At 47.8% G+C, this 15,676-nt stretch overlaps 1 protein-coding gene across 1 annotated transcript in view; it reads left to right on the plus strand.

Moving 5' to 3' along the window:
- lama1 (laminin, alpha 1) overlaps nucleotides 1–6,854 on the plus strand; it is a 288,354-nt gene extending 281,500 nt beyond the window's left edge. Inside the window, exons 64-65 of the mRNA XM_078216990.1 lie at nucleotides 2,930–3,152; nucleotides 6,351–6,854. Of these exons, the coding sequence (XP_078073116.1) occupies nucleotides 2,930–3,152; nucleotides 6,351–6,511 (384 nt within the window). The 3' untranslated portion in view covers nucleotides 6,512–6,854. The remainder of the gene's footprint in view (nucleotides 1–2,929; nucleotides 3,153–6,350) is intronic.
- Nucleotides 6,855–15,676: the final 8,822 nt, after the last annotated feature.

Raw genomic sequence — 15,676 nt, forward strand, 5'->3', positions numbered from 1 at the left:
GTGGGGGAGCCTAGAACCAGCGGTCACACTCTGAGGATTCGGGGTAGACCATTTAGCACAGAGATGAGGAGACATTTAGAATCATAGAAACCCTACAGTGCAGAAAGAGGCCATCTGGCCCATCGAGTCTGCACCAATCACAATCCCACCCAGGCCCTACACCCATATTTCTTCATCCAAAGAGTGAGCCTGTGAAATTCATTACCATAGGAAATAGTTGATGTCAAAACATTAAATGTATTCGAGGGGCGGCTAGAAAAAGCACTTGGGGCGAATGGGATTTAAGGTTATGGGGAGAAAGCAGATTAGGCTATTGAGTTGGACGATCAGCCACGGTCGTAATGAATGGCGGAGCAGGCCTGAAGGACCAGGAATGGCCTCCTCCTGCTCCTATCTTCTATGTTTCTATGATTTGACTTTGTTTGATTTATTATTGTCACATATATTAACATTCAGTGAAAAGTATTGTTTCTTGCGCACAGACAAAGCATACCGTTCATAGAAAAGGAAAGGAGAGGGTGCAGAATGTAGTGTTGCAGTCATAGCCAAGGTGTAGAGAAAGATCAACTTAATGCAAGGTAGGTCCATTCAAAAGTCTGATGGCAGCAGGGAAGAAGCTGTTCTTGAGTCGGTTGGTACGTGACCTCAGACTTTTGTATCTTTTTCCCAATGGAAGAAGGTGAAGAGAGAATGTCTGGGGTGCGTGGGGTATTTAATTATGCTGGCTGCTTTGCCGAGGCAGCGGGAAGTGTAGACAGAGTCAATGGATGGGAAGCTGGTTTGTGTGATGGACTGGGCAGCTTTTCTGAGATTTAGCGCATCACAAGTGTTTCACTGCCTTGGGCACATAATGTAAATCTGGAAGAAGACAATTTTATCATTCAGCCTTGCAAGTTAGTTTCTGGTGTAGAGGACACCTGGTGTAGGTGTCCTTATCTCACTATAAGAAGGATGTGGAAGCATTGGAGAGAGTGCAGAGGAGATTTACCAGGATGCTACCTAGTTTGGAGGGGAGGTCTTATGGGGAAAGGTTGAGGGAGCTAGGGCTTTTCTCTTTAGAGCGGAGGAGGATGAGAGGCGACTTAATAGAGGTTTATAAGATGATGAGGGGGATAGATAGAGTGGATGTTCAGAGACTATTTCCTCGGGTGGATGTAGCTGTTACTAGGGGGCATAACTATAAGGTTCATGGTGGGAGATATAGGAGGGATGTCCGGGGTAGGTTCTTTACTCAGAGAGTGGTTGGGGTGTGGAATGGACTGCCTGCTGTGATAGTGGAGTCGGACACTTTAGGAACTTTCAAGTGGTTATTGGATAGGCACATGGAGCACACCAGAATGATAGGGAGTGGGATAGCTTGATCTTGGTTTCGGACAAAGCTCGGCACAACGTCGAGGGCCGAAGGGCCTGTCCTGTGCTGTACTGTTCTATGTTCTATGAAGGATGCCCTTGCTATAGAGGGAGTGAAATGAAGGTTTACCAGGCTGATTCCTGGGACGGCAGATCTGTCATATAAGGAGACACTAAGTCGATTAGGATTATATTCACTGAAGTTTAGAAGAGTGAGAGGGAATCTCATAGAAACCTATAAAATTCTAACAGGGTTACACAGGGTAGATTCAGAAAGAATGTTCCCAATGGTGGGGGAGTCCAGAACTAAGTGTCAGAGTTTGAGGATAAGGGGCAAACCTTTTAGAACTGAGGTGAGGAGAAATTTCTTCACCCAGAGGGTGGTGAATGTGTGGAATTCACTGCCACAGAAAGTGGTTGAGGCCAAAATGTTGTCTGATTTCAAGAATAAATTGGATGTATCTCTTGGGGCTAAAGGGGTGAAGGGATACGGGGGGGAAGGGGGGATCAGGATATTGAATTTGATGAGCAAATGAATGGTGGAGCAGGCTCAAAGGGCTGAATGGCCTACTCCTGCTACACGTTTCTATCATTCTTTTGCTATTGGTGCCTGGTGTAGAGGATTCTATTGCTGTTAGTGCCTGATGTACAGGATTCGTTCGCTGTTAGGGCCTATTTTACCATTTTGATTCTAAGTGCTGGGTGGACTTGAAACTGGGAGTGTTTCAGATCTGAATTTTAGACTCAGTTCTGAAGCGCCCCCATAATGCACTCTGACTGAAAAAATTTCAGCGAGTCCAAATCACGGTGCAGAGGCCCATGGGTGGGGCTTAACGCGCCCGAAACCTTGCAGCTCCGATCGGTGCCTCCAACTGCGTACGCGCGGGAAAAAAAGATAGGATGCGGCTCCCCTGCCACATCCCTCCCGGAACGGATAATGCGTCCCTCCCCCCGGCCCCCACAGACATTGCCTCACCCCCACAACATTACTGACTGCCTTATCCCCTCACTGCAACCCAGACCGATCATGGGCCCCTTCCGCCCCCCAACAATCTCAGGCAGAGTGATCCACCTCCCCTTCCCCTCCACCGATCACAGGCAGAGTGGCAGCAGACCCCCTTTCCCCTCCACTGATCTCAAGCAGAATGGCAGCGAACCCAACTCCCCCCCCCCCCCCCCCCCCCCCCACCCCACCTCCCCACCAGCCATCGATCTCAAGCACAGAGCCATTGGACACTCGGCACCTTCCTCCTCACTAACTGGAGTGCCCGAATCAGACTTTTGTGGAGCATGTCTGTTTCGTGCTGATTCCAGATGGGTGAAGGCGATGGTAAAGGGGGAAGTGTTGATGAAGTTGGGCGTGCAGCCCATTAAGTCAATTTAAATGCACGCAAAGGCCATTTTTGGGCCTTGGTAAAGGGGGGACCAGTGTGATGGCGGGCGCGGATCGCGCTACTCACCTCACGCCCGACTTTACCAAGTTTTCGCGTCCGAATACAGGCGCAACACGATGGCAAAATCAGGCCTTCAGTGTCTGGTGGAGGCGATTCTTTCACTGTTAAGACTTATTTTCTTCCAGGTGCTGTTCCACGTTAATAATGGGGCTGGAAGAATTACTGCCAGATATGAACCCAAGGACTCAAACCAGCTGTGCAATGGGCAGTGGCACAAACTTCGAGCCAACAAGAGCAAGCATCGGATTGCACTGACTGTGGATGGCGTTACAGTGCAGGCTGATAATCCCTACATTCAGTCTACCTCTGCAGACACGAACGATCCAATTTATGTGGGAGGCTACCCTGGTATGTATTATTGTAGTTTGACCTCTGATATGTCAAGAGTTCAAGTTAAACATTTGCACATTACCCACTGTGTGTAGTCTAGTCCAGCATCTTGGAATACTTTGTCGGCACACATTGTAACAGTCAACACTTAGATAAGAAGCATCACCACCAGGGAAATACTCGGAGTGAGACTTCAAATTGAAAACAGAGACAGATCGCAAACCTATCAAGAAATGAGAAATTTATTTCTTGGCGTGCAAGCATCAAAACAGACTAAACTAAGGGTGGGTTTTCATAGAATCCCGACAGTGCAGAAGGTGGCCATTCAGCCCATCAAGTCTGCACTGACTACAATCCCACCCAAGTCCTTATTCCCATAACCCCACACATTTACCCTGCTAATCCCCCTGACACTAGGGGCAATTTGTCATGGCCAATCAACCTAACACGCACATCTTTGGAGTGTGGGAGGAAACTGGAGCACCCGGAGGAAACCCACGCAGACACAGGGAGAAAGTGCAGACTCTGCACAGACAGTGACCCGAGGCCGGAATTGAACCCGGGTCCCTGGCGCTAACCACTGTGCCACCGTGCCAGCTGGAATTTTCACTCTGGAAGATTCCGCTGGTGGCCAATGGCAGGCAGGGTCCACCACAGGGAAGCCTGCGGGAGGCTGTAAGATTCCGGACTAAGCCTAACTCTCAAGTGTATTAAACTTGGTGAGCCCATATTTTGAGTTGGCTACGCTACATATATAGATGCATTGCAGCAGGAAAAATGGTCCAGGGGCTAGCAAAGTCTTCAGGCAGGATTTTCCGGCCCTGCCAGTTTGGGCGGGATGGGAAAATTTGGCCACTCTCCAAATTCTGACGTCCCGCTCGCACTGATGCCTGCTGATGGTGGGGCTAAGAAACAGACATTCGTTCATTACTTTCCGCTATGTCAAAGCAAAGTCCCTTCAATACAGCCCAATGAATGTGGGCTGTTACATATACTTTGCTGGGACCCCAGAAATCCATTACTCTGGTGAACCACATGAGCCCCAGAGAAAACATTACTTAATTGGCATTTCTGGCTCTCTGATCTCCACTGTCAACTTCAGTCTTTATTTACACAAGGTTAAGATGTTTCAAGGATGTTTAGCTTCTGTTACTGATATTTTAAAGGGTCTGGAAAGCAATGAATTAATGATTTTTTAAAAACTTTTTTTGGACATTCTATTGTCACTGTTGGGTTAATTGGTTCTATACGGTGTACAGTGGGTCAATGGAGCATGGAGGGACCATGGGGGTGGAGGGGCATAGCTTGGCAAAGGAGGCTTGACTGGGGGGATGGAATAGAGGGCCACAACTTGAGGTATGAGAGTGTGGGTAGAGGGGCATAGCCTGGCTTGGGGGCATGGAGAATGTAGGGAGTGAGGACTGGAAGCCCTTTCTGTTTTTATTTTGACGGGGTTGAGGTCCCACAGCACTGAGAACGGCTACCCTTTCTCTCTCTTGGCGCCCACATTTGACCGGGTTCTCTCTCACATACACAAACACACACACACCACATACATGTGCATGCAAGCACACATGCATGTGCACACACACACACACACACACACACACACCAATAACAATTATCTCGCGCCTTTCCACTGCTGCATCATTCATGATGTGAAGTACAGATATTGAATGGTAATAAGCTACTTATACATTGGTAAGATTTCGATCCTTACTCAATGTCTATGTATGTACTTAATCTACCACGCAGTACTGATTAGTAGCAAGTTGGGCCGAAGGGCCTTTTTCCATGCTGTAAGCCTCTAAGCAGGGCTCCTGACTGATTATCATCTTCATAGGTCAGAGATCCTAAGGCCCATTGAAGTACTTGTCCTGCTATATTATCAGGGACTGTAGTTATTCCTGGTCTTCTCATTCCCTTACTGAGTTCTCTGCTGAAGGCAGATCCTTGTCGATTATACACCAACCACAGCAAAGTGCAGCGAATTTTACTATGGAAAAGGAGCAGACCCCAAATCTGCCTGAGCTGGCATAGGGATCGGATCCCATGTTGTTGACACTAAGCTGACCCCACACACCAACCGGCTCGTCAACTGAGCTAAACAACCAGTATTTAGAGTCAGTGGGCGGGATTTTACGGCCCCGCTTGAGACATGTCCGCCCGGACATTTCCGTCGTCCACCCCTTGCTCTGATTCCATGACAGGTGGGGCGGTAGAATTCCGGCAATAGGGTGTAATATTCCAGCCGCGTTTGTCCCAAGGCCGGAAAATCCCACCCGAGGTCGACGGGCCTTTGCATGGTTCGTGTCCCGCCCGCTACGATTCCCATGGCAGATGGGATGGGAAAATTCCACCCATAGTCGTACAGCATGGAAACAGGCCCTTCGGCCCAACCAGTCCATGCCGACCATAGTGCCCTCCCAGCTAGTCCCAGTTGCCCGTGTTTGGCCCATATCTCTCTAATCCTTTCCCATCCATGTACTTATCCAAATGCTTTTTAAATGTTGCTATATATCTTTCTGAGCTACCTTATTCAATGCACAGTACCTATGGTCAAGCTGTAAAGAAAAATTCAAGATTGTAATAAACTTTAAATATTAATTGCAGCACTTAACCTGATTCCCAAGCTATAATTTGCCGCACATGGAAACTAGAAGCAGGAGGAGGCCATTCAGCCCTTCAAGCCTGCTCTGCTATTCATTTTGATCATGGCTGATCATCAAATTCAGTACCCTGATCCCGCCTTCCCCCCGCATTAATGGCATCATCACGCCAGTCTCAAACGTCCGTTGACTTAGGTGGCACGGTGGTTAGCACTGCTGCCTCACAGCTCCAGGGACCTGGGTTCGATTCGTGGCTTGGGTCACTGTCTGTGTGGACTTTGCACGTTCTCCCCGTGTCTGCACGGGGTTTCCTCTGGGTGTTCCTCCCACAGTCCAAAGATGTGTGAATTGGGTGCATTGACCATGCTAAACTGCCCCTTAGTGTCCCGGGATGCATAAATTAGAGGAATTAGTGGGATAAATGTGTGGGGCTGAGGAGATAGGGCCTGGGTGGGATTGTTGTTGGTGCAGACTTGATGGGCCGAATGGCTTCCTTCTGCACTGTAGGGTTTCTATGGTTACAGAAGATCAGCGGGCACCAAAATTATATGCATAGTTATGATTTTTCAGCACTTGTTAATGGGCACGTGTTTATCTGTTCACACAGCTAACGTGAAGCAGAATTGTCTGACCATTCAGAAGCCATTCCAGGGCTGCATGAGGAACCTCAGGCTGACAAAGAACCAACAGATTGAGGCCTTCGACTTCAGCAGAGCCTTTGACCTCCGAGGGGTCTTCCCTCACTCTTGCCCTGCTATCGAGCACTAGCCTCCAGGATTGGCCCTCCCAAGCTCAGAGAATCTTATCAAAGCTATTGGGGCCATACCTATCTCCTCAATGTATTAACCGCCCTCCTTCACTCAGGATACGCACGCATTGTAAACCAACAAAATAAAGCTCTTTCTGACAGATGCTTCACTAAAAGTTTTCGTACTGTACAACAAGTACCTCCTTAAAAAATAATTAATGGCACCAGGATGAAAATTTTAGTTTTTTTCAATCCACGTTTACAATTGATTTTCTTCTTGACAGTATTTACTGAAATGTTAATCATTGTTCGTTTTGAATATTTATCATTTTTGCAATTAAAATGCAAACATGATTTGACGAGACACCGTGCAGTTCTTGTGTTGCTTTGTATTTGCCCAGTTTATAGAAACTTTAAGGAAGTTGTTCTCAAAGCAAGGTTGCTAACGCACGCTGGCTGGAATCAATGGGTATCAGGGGGCAAACTCTCCGCTGGTTGGAGTCATACCTGGTACATAGTGAGATGGTTGTGGTTGTGGAGGATCAGTCATCTCAGCTCCAGAACATCACTGCAGGAGTCCCTCAGGGTAGTGTCCTAGGCCCAACCATCTTCAGCTGCTTCATCAATGATCTTCCTTCCATCATAAGGTCAGAAGTGGGGATGTTCGCTGATGACTGCACCATGTTCAGCACCATTCATGACTTCTCAGATACTGAAGCAGTCCATGTTCAAATGAAACAAGATCTGGACAATATCCAGGCTTGGGCTGACAAGTGGCAAGTAACATTCATGCCACACAAATGTCAGGCAATGACCAACACCAATAAGAGACACTCAAACCACCGCCCCTTGACATTCAATGGTGTTACCATCACTGAATCCCCCACTGTCAATATCCATCGGGTTACTGTTGACCAGAAATTCAACTGGACTCGCCAATTAACACAGTGGCTACAAGGGCAGGTCAGAGGCTGGGAATACTGCAGGAAGTAACTTACTGCCTGACGCCCTACAGCCTATCCACCATCAACAAGGCATAACTCAGGAGTGTGATGGAATACTTCCCATTTGTCTGGATGGACGCAGCTACAACAACACTCAAGAAGTTTGACACCATTCAGGACAAAGCAGCCCACTTGATTGGCACCACATCGATAAACGTCCACTCCCTCCACCACCGACACTCAGTAGCAGCAGTGTGTACTATCTGCAAGATGCACTGCAGAAATTCACCAAAGATCCTTAGACAGAACCTTCCAAACCCACAACCACTTCCATCCCGAAGGACAAGGGCAGCAAATACATGGGAACACCACCACCTGCAAGTTCCCCACCAAGCCACTCACCGTCCTGACTTGGAAATATACCGCTGTTCCTTCGCAGTCCCTTTGTCAAAATGCTGGAATTCCCTCCCTGACGGCATTGTGGGTCAACCCTCAGCATATGGACTGCAGCGATTCAAGAAGGCAGCTCACCATCACCTTCTCAAGGGCAACATGGGATGGGTAATAAATGCTGGCCAGCCAGCGACGCCCATGTCCCACAAATGGATAAAAAAATGACTTGTTTTTTAAAACTGCACGCTTAATTCTTAAGTTCTTTTTCTCCAGGCAGTCCTGACAAGAAAATAAGTCCCGTTCAGTGATGGTTCATGCAGTTGACTGAATTCACTCACAAAGACCTGTGTTTATGTCGTCCTTTACCACTTACCTCAGGAGGCAGAGAGACAGTGGCATAACACACTAGAATAGTAATCTGCAATTTTGTATGGGTTCAAATCCCACCACAGCAGCAAAAATCTGGAATTGGAAGCTCGTCTCATTAACACAAACTATAAAACATCATCAATGCTCATAAAAGGCCACTTCCTACGGAGGAGGCCATCCTCACCTGGTCTGGCCTACATGTGACTCATAGCACTCTGAATGACTCCTAACTGTTCTCAAAGGTTGGACAACAGATATTGGCCTTGCCAGCGCTGCCCACATCCCATGAATATTTAAACAAAAAGAACACCTCCGTGCTCAATCTGATCCTGATCATTTGAATTTATTGTGGCACTATTATAGTCCAGTGGTTTGAAGCAAGCAAACACAGTGAATTAGCAGGTAATTCAGAGTTGCTGAATACAATTTTTTGGCAGTTGTGAAAAAAGGGTGGGGACTTTTTATGTCGACAAACAGAGGTGGCAGAGGAGCATTCTGGGGAGAAGTCAGCTCGGTCACCTTGACTGAATAGCGGGTCGCTGAAGAACACCTCCAGAAATGCCCTGTGAAATGTTCAGTGGATTGGGCAGCAAATGCAGGATTCTCCAGTGATGCCCACACCCCATGAAAGAATTTTTAAAAACTGCCCAATTCTCTCGTCAAGACCTCGATTGACTCTGCTTTCACCAGAGGGCAGAAGTTTACCATAATTTATCAGAGTGTCGGGCTTTGACTGAAAACCGACGTATATCTCTGCAGATGCACTGCCGAGTTTTCACACCAGACTTTCAGGCACTTAATGCAATAAAAGTCCGGAGCAGAGCTTACGTCCTGCCCAGGCATTCTGGCAGGGCATCATCTTTAAAGGGTGCCCCAATCAACGCTGGAATTAAAACTCCCCACAGTCTCCCCCCCCCCCCCCCCACCCTCAGCCCACAGACACAGAGTACTACCCGACAAGCATTGGGGCACCCAACCACCCCCATTCCACCCCCCCCTCCCCCCCCCCACCCCCACCTCAGCCAGGGGAGGTATCGGGGGCACTGTTCAGCTCTAACTTCCAACCGCACAAGTATCACAGGCATTTCCCACCCCCCCCCCCACACAACCCACAAAACCATCACGCCCCTTCCACAGGCAAGTCCCACCGCCATTCACAGGCATTAGCACAGCAGCCAGCCCTCAAACAACACACATAAGGGGAAGACCCCAGTGGGGCCCCCCAAAGGGCCCAGCCCTGGCACTGCCCGGGCATGCCTCTTGCCCCTGGGGGGGGGGGCTATACTTATCTGGAGGCGGGAATCAGTTGTGGGGATCCCGACAGGATCCCCACAACTGATTCCCGTTTTTATAAAGTTGTTGCAAACCTCGTCACTGCGGCGCCATGTTGGTGAGTACTGAATATTCAGTGAGGGGGAATCATGTGGTGGGGGAAGCCCATTAATAATATTTTAATGTATTAAGGTATAGGAAAATGAGGTTATGTTACCGCCGGCGGGGTGGGGAAATCAGGAAATGAGATCCTGTCGGCGAGAATCTGATTCCCGACTGGCGGGGCTTTGCACCAATACTATCGATTACGCTCGTGATGGACGCAGGCTCAAAATCCTGCCCAGTGTCTCGGATGGTGCATTTCACATCCTTCACACCGCTGCAGCAAAAAGGTTTCTCTTCACATCACCTTTGGCTCTTTTGCCAATCACCTTAAATCTTGGTCTTTGCTTCTCGACGCTTCCAACAGTGGAAGTTTGAATGATACATTCATTCATTTTACACTCCCGAAGTGTATCACCTCATAAATGTAGCCACAGTTTAAGGTAAAAGAGTTAATGGTGCTTTGAAAAATTCAGTAACGCAGCAATGATTTTTTTTAAAGCCGCAAGTTTGCCAGTGGAAAGATTGCACACTCTTCCCCCCGCCACCCCAACCTACGAAAGGGAGGAGTTACAAATAGGCGCTCAGCCTCTCTATAAACTGGGGTGTGATCTCACACCAGAACGAGACTCACAGGGCCACAATCACAGAATCCCTACAGCCCAGAAGGAGGCCATTCGGCCCATTGGGTCTGCTCCGACCACAATCCCGTCCAGGCCCTATTCCTGTAACCTCACTCATTTACCCTGCTAATCCCCCTGACACTAGGGTCAATTTAGCTTGGCCAATCCACCTAACCTGCACATCTTTGGACTGTAGGAGGAAACCGGAGCACCCGGAGGAAACCCACGCAGACACAGGGAGAACGTGCAAACTCCACACAGACAGTGGCCGAGGCCAGAATTGAACCCGGGTCGCTGGCGCTGTGAGGCAGCAGTGCTAACCGCTGTGCCACCCTCAAAGACACCATGGCTGAAATTGTCTGGCTGTTCACGCCAGCGGGATTCTCTGCTCCCGCTGCAGTGAATGGATATTTGCCTGAGTGCCAAATTCTCCGTCCTTACTTGCAGCAGCAGTGGGGTGTGAACAGCCGGAAAACTCCGGCCCACGTCACCCGATTGTGCACGCAGCTCTGCAACAAACTGGTACTGGACATGTGCAGATGTTTGCACAGTGTCTACACTGGTACATATGAACCTGCAGAATGACACTATGGGCGCAATCTTACCAGCTGTTCACACTGCACTCCCGCAGGGGGCAAGATCGGAGAATTTTGCACCCAGCCAAATCTCCGTTCACTGCAGCGGGATGGGAAAATCCCGCCCGTGTGAACGGTGGCAACATTCCAGCCTATATGTTTTCAACTGGACACCACATACGCTGAGTACAAATTGATTCAAGCAAGGGAGCGTTATTTAACACCTGCACAGATCAGGAATTTATGAAAATGTTTTGAGTTAATTGCCAATTATCCAAATGCCACATAACAGATGGAATCAAAGCTGGAGAGTTCTCGTTCAGGGTCCTGTGTCTGGAGGAGGAAGAGCCTTTTTTGATAACAAACAGTGTGTACGTTGCACTGATAGTGGATGGTGTGTGTCAAACAAAAGAGCAGTCAGTTAATCTTTAACAGGCATGACTACTCTTGACACTGGCACCTGGGTTAATAATGATGCACACATGGTTGACTGCCCCAAGAGGGAAGCAAAATGAAGCTAACTCCATCCCTCAGTGTAGTAGGCCTCCAACCCCTCTCGTTCTTCTTACACTATCCCGATTTAATACTGGAGGAATTTTGATCTGTGCTTTCCGACCAAACAAAACCTCTGGTCTTGTGTGGACCCTCATTTTGGTATTGCAACTGGAATTACAAATCTAATCCCAGGCATCGAGCATAGGTGCAGTAATAAAGTTGAAAGTTCATTTATTAATCACAAGTAGGCTTACATTAACACTGCAATGAAGTTACTGTGAAAATCCCCTAGTCGCCACACTCCGGCGCCTGTTCGGGTACACTGAGGGAGAATTTAGCAGGGCCAATGCGCCTAACCTGCATATCTTTCAGACTGGAGGAGGAAACTGGAACACCTGGAGGAAACCCATGCAGACACGGGGAGAACATGCAGACTCCACACAGACAGTGACCCAAGCCAGGAATCGAACCCAAGTCCGTGGCGCTGTGAGGCAGCAGTGCTAACCACTGTGCCACCTGTAAAGCACCCAGAGCAGTAGCAATAAACGTTCTGTGATCAGTACCTGGTTATAACTGCAAAAGCCAATACAAAAGGGCACCACAGTCCAAACGACGTGCTGGTCAGCTGCATTGGCCGTGCTAAATTCTCCCTCAGTGTACCCAAACAGGCACCGGAGTGTGGCAACTAAGGGAATTTCACAGTAACTTCATTGCAGTGTTAATGTAAGCCTACTTGTGACAGTAAATATTGTGATACTAATAAATAAACTTTAAAACTTCAACCGTCGGGAATAAATGTTCTTGAATTTTTTTTCACACATGCTATTGTTTATACGGCCAAATAGTTAACATCAGTTCTTTGAGATTTAAAAAGAGACTGCAGGTGTGGAGAACCCTGAGTAATAATACTGAGAAAAGGAAAGTCCTGCCAATGGGCCGAATGGTCCCCTGTGTTGGAATGATTCGTTGGGTCGAATTTTCACTACCCAATTGGACAGCTCAGATTGAAAGTGTCCTAATTCAGCAGACTACCTCCTCCCCCTGCCCCCCCCCTCCCCCCCGCCCCCTCAAATCAAGAGAAGGGTGAGAACATAAGAACATAAGAAATAGGAGCAGGAGTAGGCCATCGAGCCCCTCGAGCCTGCCCCGCCATTCAATAAGATCATGGCTGATCTGAAGTGGATCAGTTCCACTTACCCGCCTGATCCCCATAACCCCTAATTCCCTTACCGATCAGGAATCCATCTATCCGTGATTTAAACATGTTCAACGAGGTAGCCTCCACCACTTCAGTGGGCAGAGAATTCCAGAGATTCACCACCCTCTGAGAGAAGAAGTTCATCCTCAACTCTGTCCTAAACCAACCCCCCTTTATTTTGAGGCTGTGCCCTCTAGTTCTAGTTTCCTTTCTAAGTGGAAAGAATCTCTCCATCTCTACCCTATCCAGCCCCTTCATTATCTTATAGGTCTCTATAAGCTCCCCCCTCAGCCTTCTAAATTCCAACGAATACAAACCCAATCTGCTCAGTCTCTCCTCATAATCAACACCCCTCAGCTCTGGTATCAACCTGGTGAACCTTCTCTGCACTCCCTCCAAGGCCAATATATCCTTCCGCAAATAAGGGGACCAATACTGCACACAGTATTCCAGCTGCGGCCTCACCAATGCCCTGTACAGATGCAGCAAGACATCTCTGCTTTTATATTCTACCCCCCTTGCGATATAGACCAACATCCCATTTGCCTTCTTGATCACCTGTTGCACCTGCAGACTGGGTTTTTGCGTCTCATGCACAAGGACCCCCAGGTCCCTCTACACAGCAGCATGTTGTAATTTCTTTCCATTTAGATAATAATCCAATTTGCTATTATTTCTTCCAAAGTGAATAACCTCGCATTTGTTAACGTTATACTCCATCTGCCAGATCCTCGCCCACTCACTCAGCCTGTCCAAATCTCTCTGCAGACCTTCTACGCCCTCCACACGATTCACTTTTCCACTTATCTTTGTGTCGTCTGCAAACTTTGTTACCCTACACTCAGTCCCCTCCTCCAGATCGTCTATATAAATGGTAAATAGTTGAGGCCCCAGTACCAATCCCTGCGGCACGCCACTAGTTACCATCCCCCAACCAGAAAAGCACCCATTTATTCCGACTCTCTACTTCCTGTCGGATAGCCAATCCCCAATCCATGCTAACACCCTACCCCCAACTCCGTGTGACCCAATCTTCTTCAGCAACCTTTTGTGAGGCACCTTATCAAACGCCTTTTGGAAATCCAAAAACACCACATCCACCGGGATGGAGTCAGGCCAACGGACCCTGAAACAGATCCTAGGTGGGCACACGGGGAGAGCGGGGGGGAGGGAGGCGGGGAAGCATCGAGGTGGTCTTGTTAGAAGGCCTACCTCAGTTTTCTGGGGCTTGATCCCAGTTGTAATAAAAGCAATCAGGTCTTCTAACCCTCACAGCACACAGCTCTCCCCACATCCACACCCACTCTGCATGGCCCCTCATACCCTCCATTTGAACCCTTGCCACACAGCCAGTTCATATGTCCCCCATATCCTCCCTACCAACTCAATTAGTCAGCCATGTGTGCATCATTAGCACATCCGAGGTGCCAGAATCAGTAGTAGCCATGCATCAGATTAACCGACTTTTCAGCAAAGCCTTTGACAAGGTCCCACATGGGACACTTGTAAGGAAGGTAAATTCACATGGGATACAGGGTAATTTAATAACATGGATTCAAAATTTGCTTAGTTGTAAGAGACCGAGGATGATGACAGAAGGCTGCTTTAGTGACTGGAAGCTAGTGTCCAGTGGCGCACCACAGGGATCCATGTTGGGCCGCTTATCATTTGTCATTTATATAATTGATATTGATGTCTATGTGGGCGGTATGATTAGTATGGATGACACAAAGATTGGACGGATGGTTAACAGTGAGACAGATTGTCTTGGGCTACAAAAAGATATAGACAGAATGGCCAAATGGGCAGATGGAATTTAACCCTGAAAAGAGTGAGGTGATACACGTTGGAAGGAGTAATTTGACAAGAAAGTACTCAATGAATGGTAGGTCACTAGGAAGTTCTGTGGAACAAGGGGACCTTGGCATGTTTGTCCACAGATCTCTGAAAGTGGAAGGATATGTTAGTAGGGTGGTGAAGAAGGCCTATGGGACACTTGCCTTTATCAATCGAGGCATAGATTACAAAAGCAGGGAAGTCATGTTGGAGTTGTACAGAACTTTGGTGAGGCCACAGCTAGAGCACTGTTGCAGTTCTGGTCGCCACATTATTAGAAGGATGTGATTGCACTGGAAGGGGTGCAGAGGAGATTCACCAGGATGCTGCCTGGGATGGAACATTTAAGTTATGAAGAGAGGTTGCATAGGCTTGGATTATTTTCATTGGAGCAGAGAAGACTGAGGGGTGACCTGATCGAGGTGTACAAGATTATGAGAAACATGGACAGAGTGGAGAAGGAGCAGCTGTTCCCCTTAGTTGAAGGATCAGTCATGAGGGGACATAGGTTCAAGGTGAGGGGCAGGAGGTTTAGGGGGGAATGTGAGGAAAAACCTTTTTACACCCAAAAAGGAACGCGCTGCCTGGGAGAGTGGTAGAGGCTGGTTGCCTCCCATCCTTTAAAAAGGATGAGCACTTGGCACGTCATAACATTCAGGGCTATGGGCCAAGTGCTGGCAGATGGGATTAGGTAGGGATTCAGGTGCAGACTCGATGGGCTGAAGGGCCTTCTCTGCGCTGTACGATTCAGATTCTTTAGTTAGGGCACACACCGCCCATTACCAATGCAATGTACACACTTTGTGTTGTATAACATTGCCTCACTTGTGCCCCACAGCCACTCCCCATGATCTCTCATGTCAACTAGTGCCCTTTCCATGCCCGATCACCCAGAATGGACAATGACAATAAGCAATAATAACGGCAAGTCTGGAACTGCTGAGAAAAAAAATCTCCTAGTCAGAAATAAAAACTCTTTTCTTTCTTTCAGCTCTGATGAAACATTGCCTCTATTCTCGCTCCACAGAGCCTGTCGGACATGCTGAGATTTGCCAGCATTTTCTATTTTTGTTTCAGATTCCAGCATCTGCAGTAATTTGCTTTTATCCTATTCAGAAACATTCTTTGAAAAGGCGGCTGCTGTCCCAATAACCCTACAACAGTGTCAATCATTTGGGCCGTTAAAATATCAATAACAGCATCTTCGAAGACTTCACACCTGTTAGGTTTGCACAATTAAACATTGAGACATTGGCAAAAGAGAATACAGAAATAACAACTTATAATTACTTAAATATGTCAATCGTGCCAAATTTAACAGTTCACTTCATTTGTCAAAACAGAATCCATGCTGAGCTAATGTTTTTATAGGTCCGGG

This window comes from Mustelus asterias, chromosome 7, assembly GCF_964213995.1.
Source record: "Mustelus asterias chromosome 7, sMusAst1.hap1.1, whole genome shotgun sequence".
Classification (NCBI taxonomy): domain Eukaryota; kingdom Metazoa; phylum Chordata; class Chondrichthyes; order Carcharhiniformes; family Triakidae; genus Mustelus; species Mustelus asterias.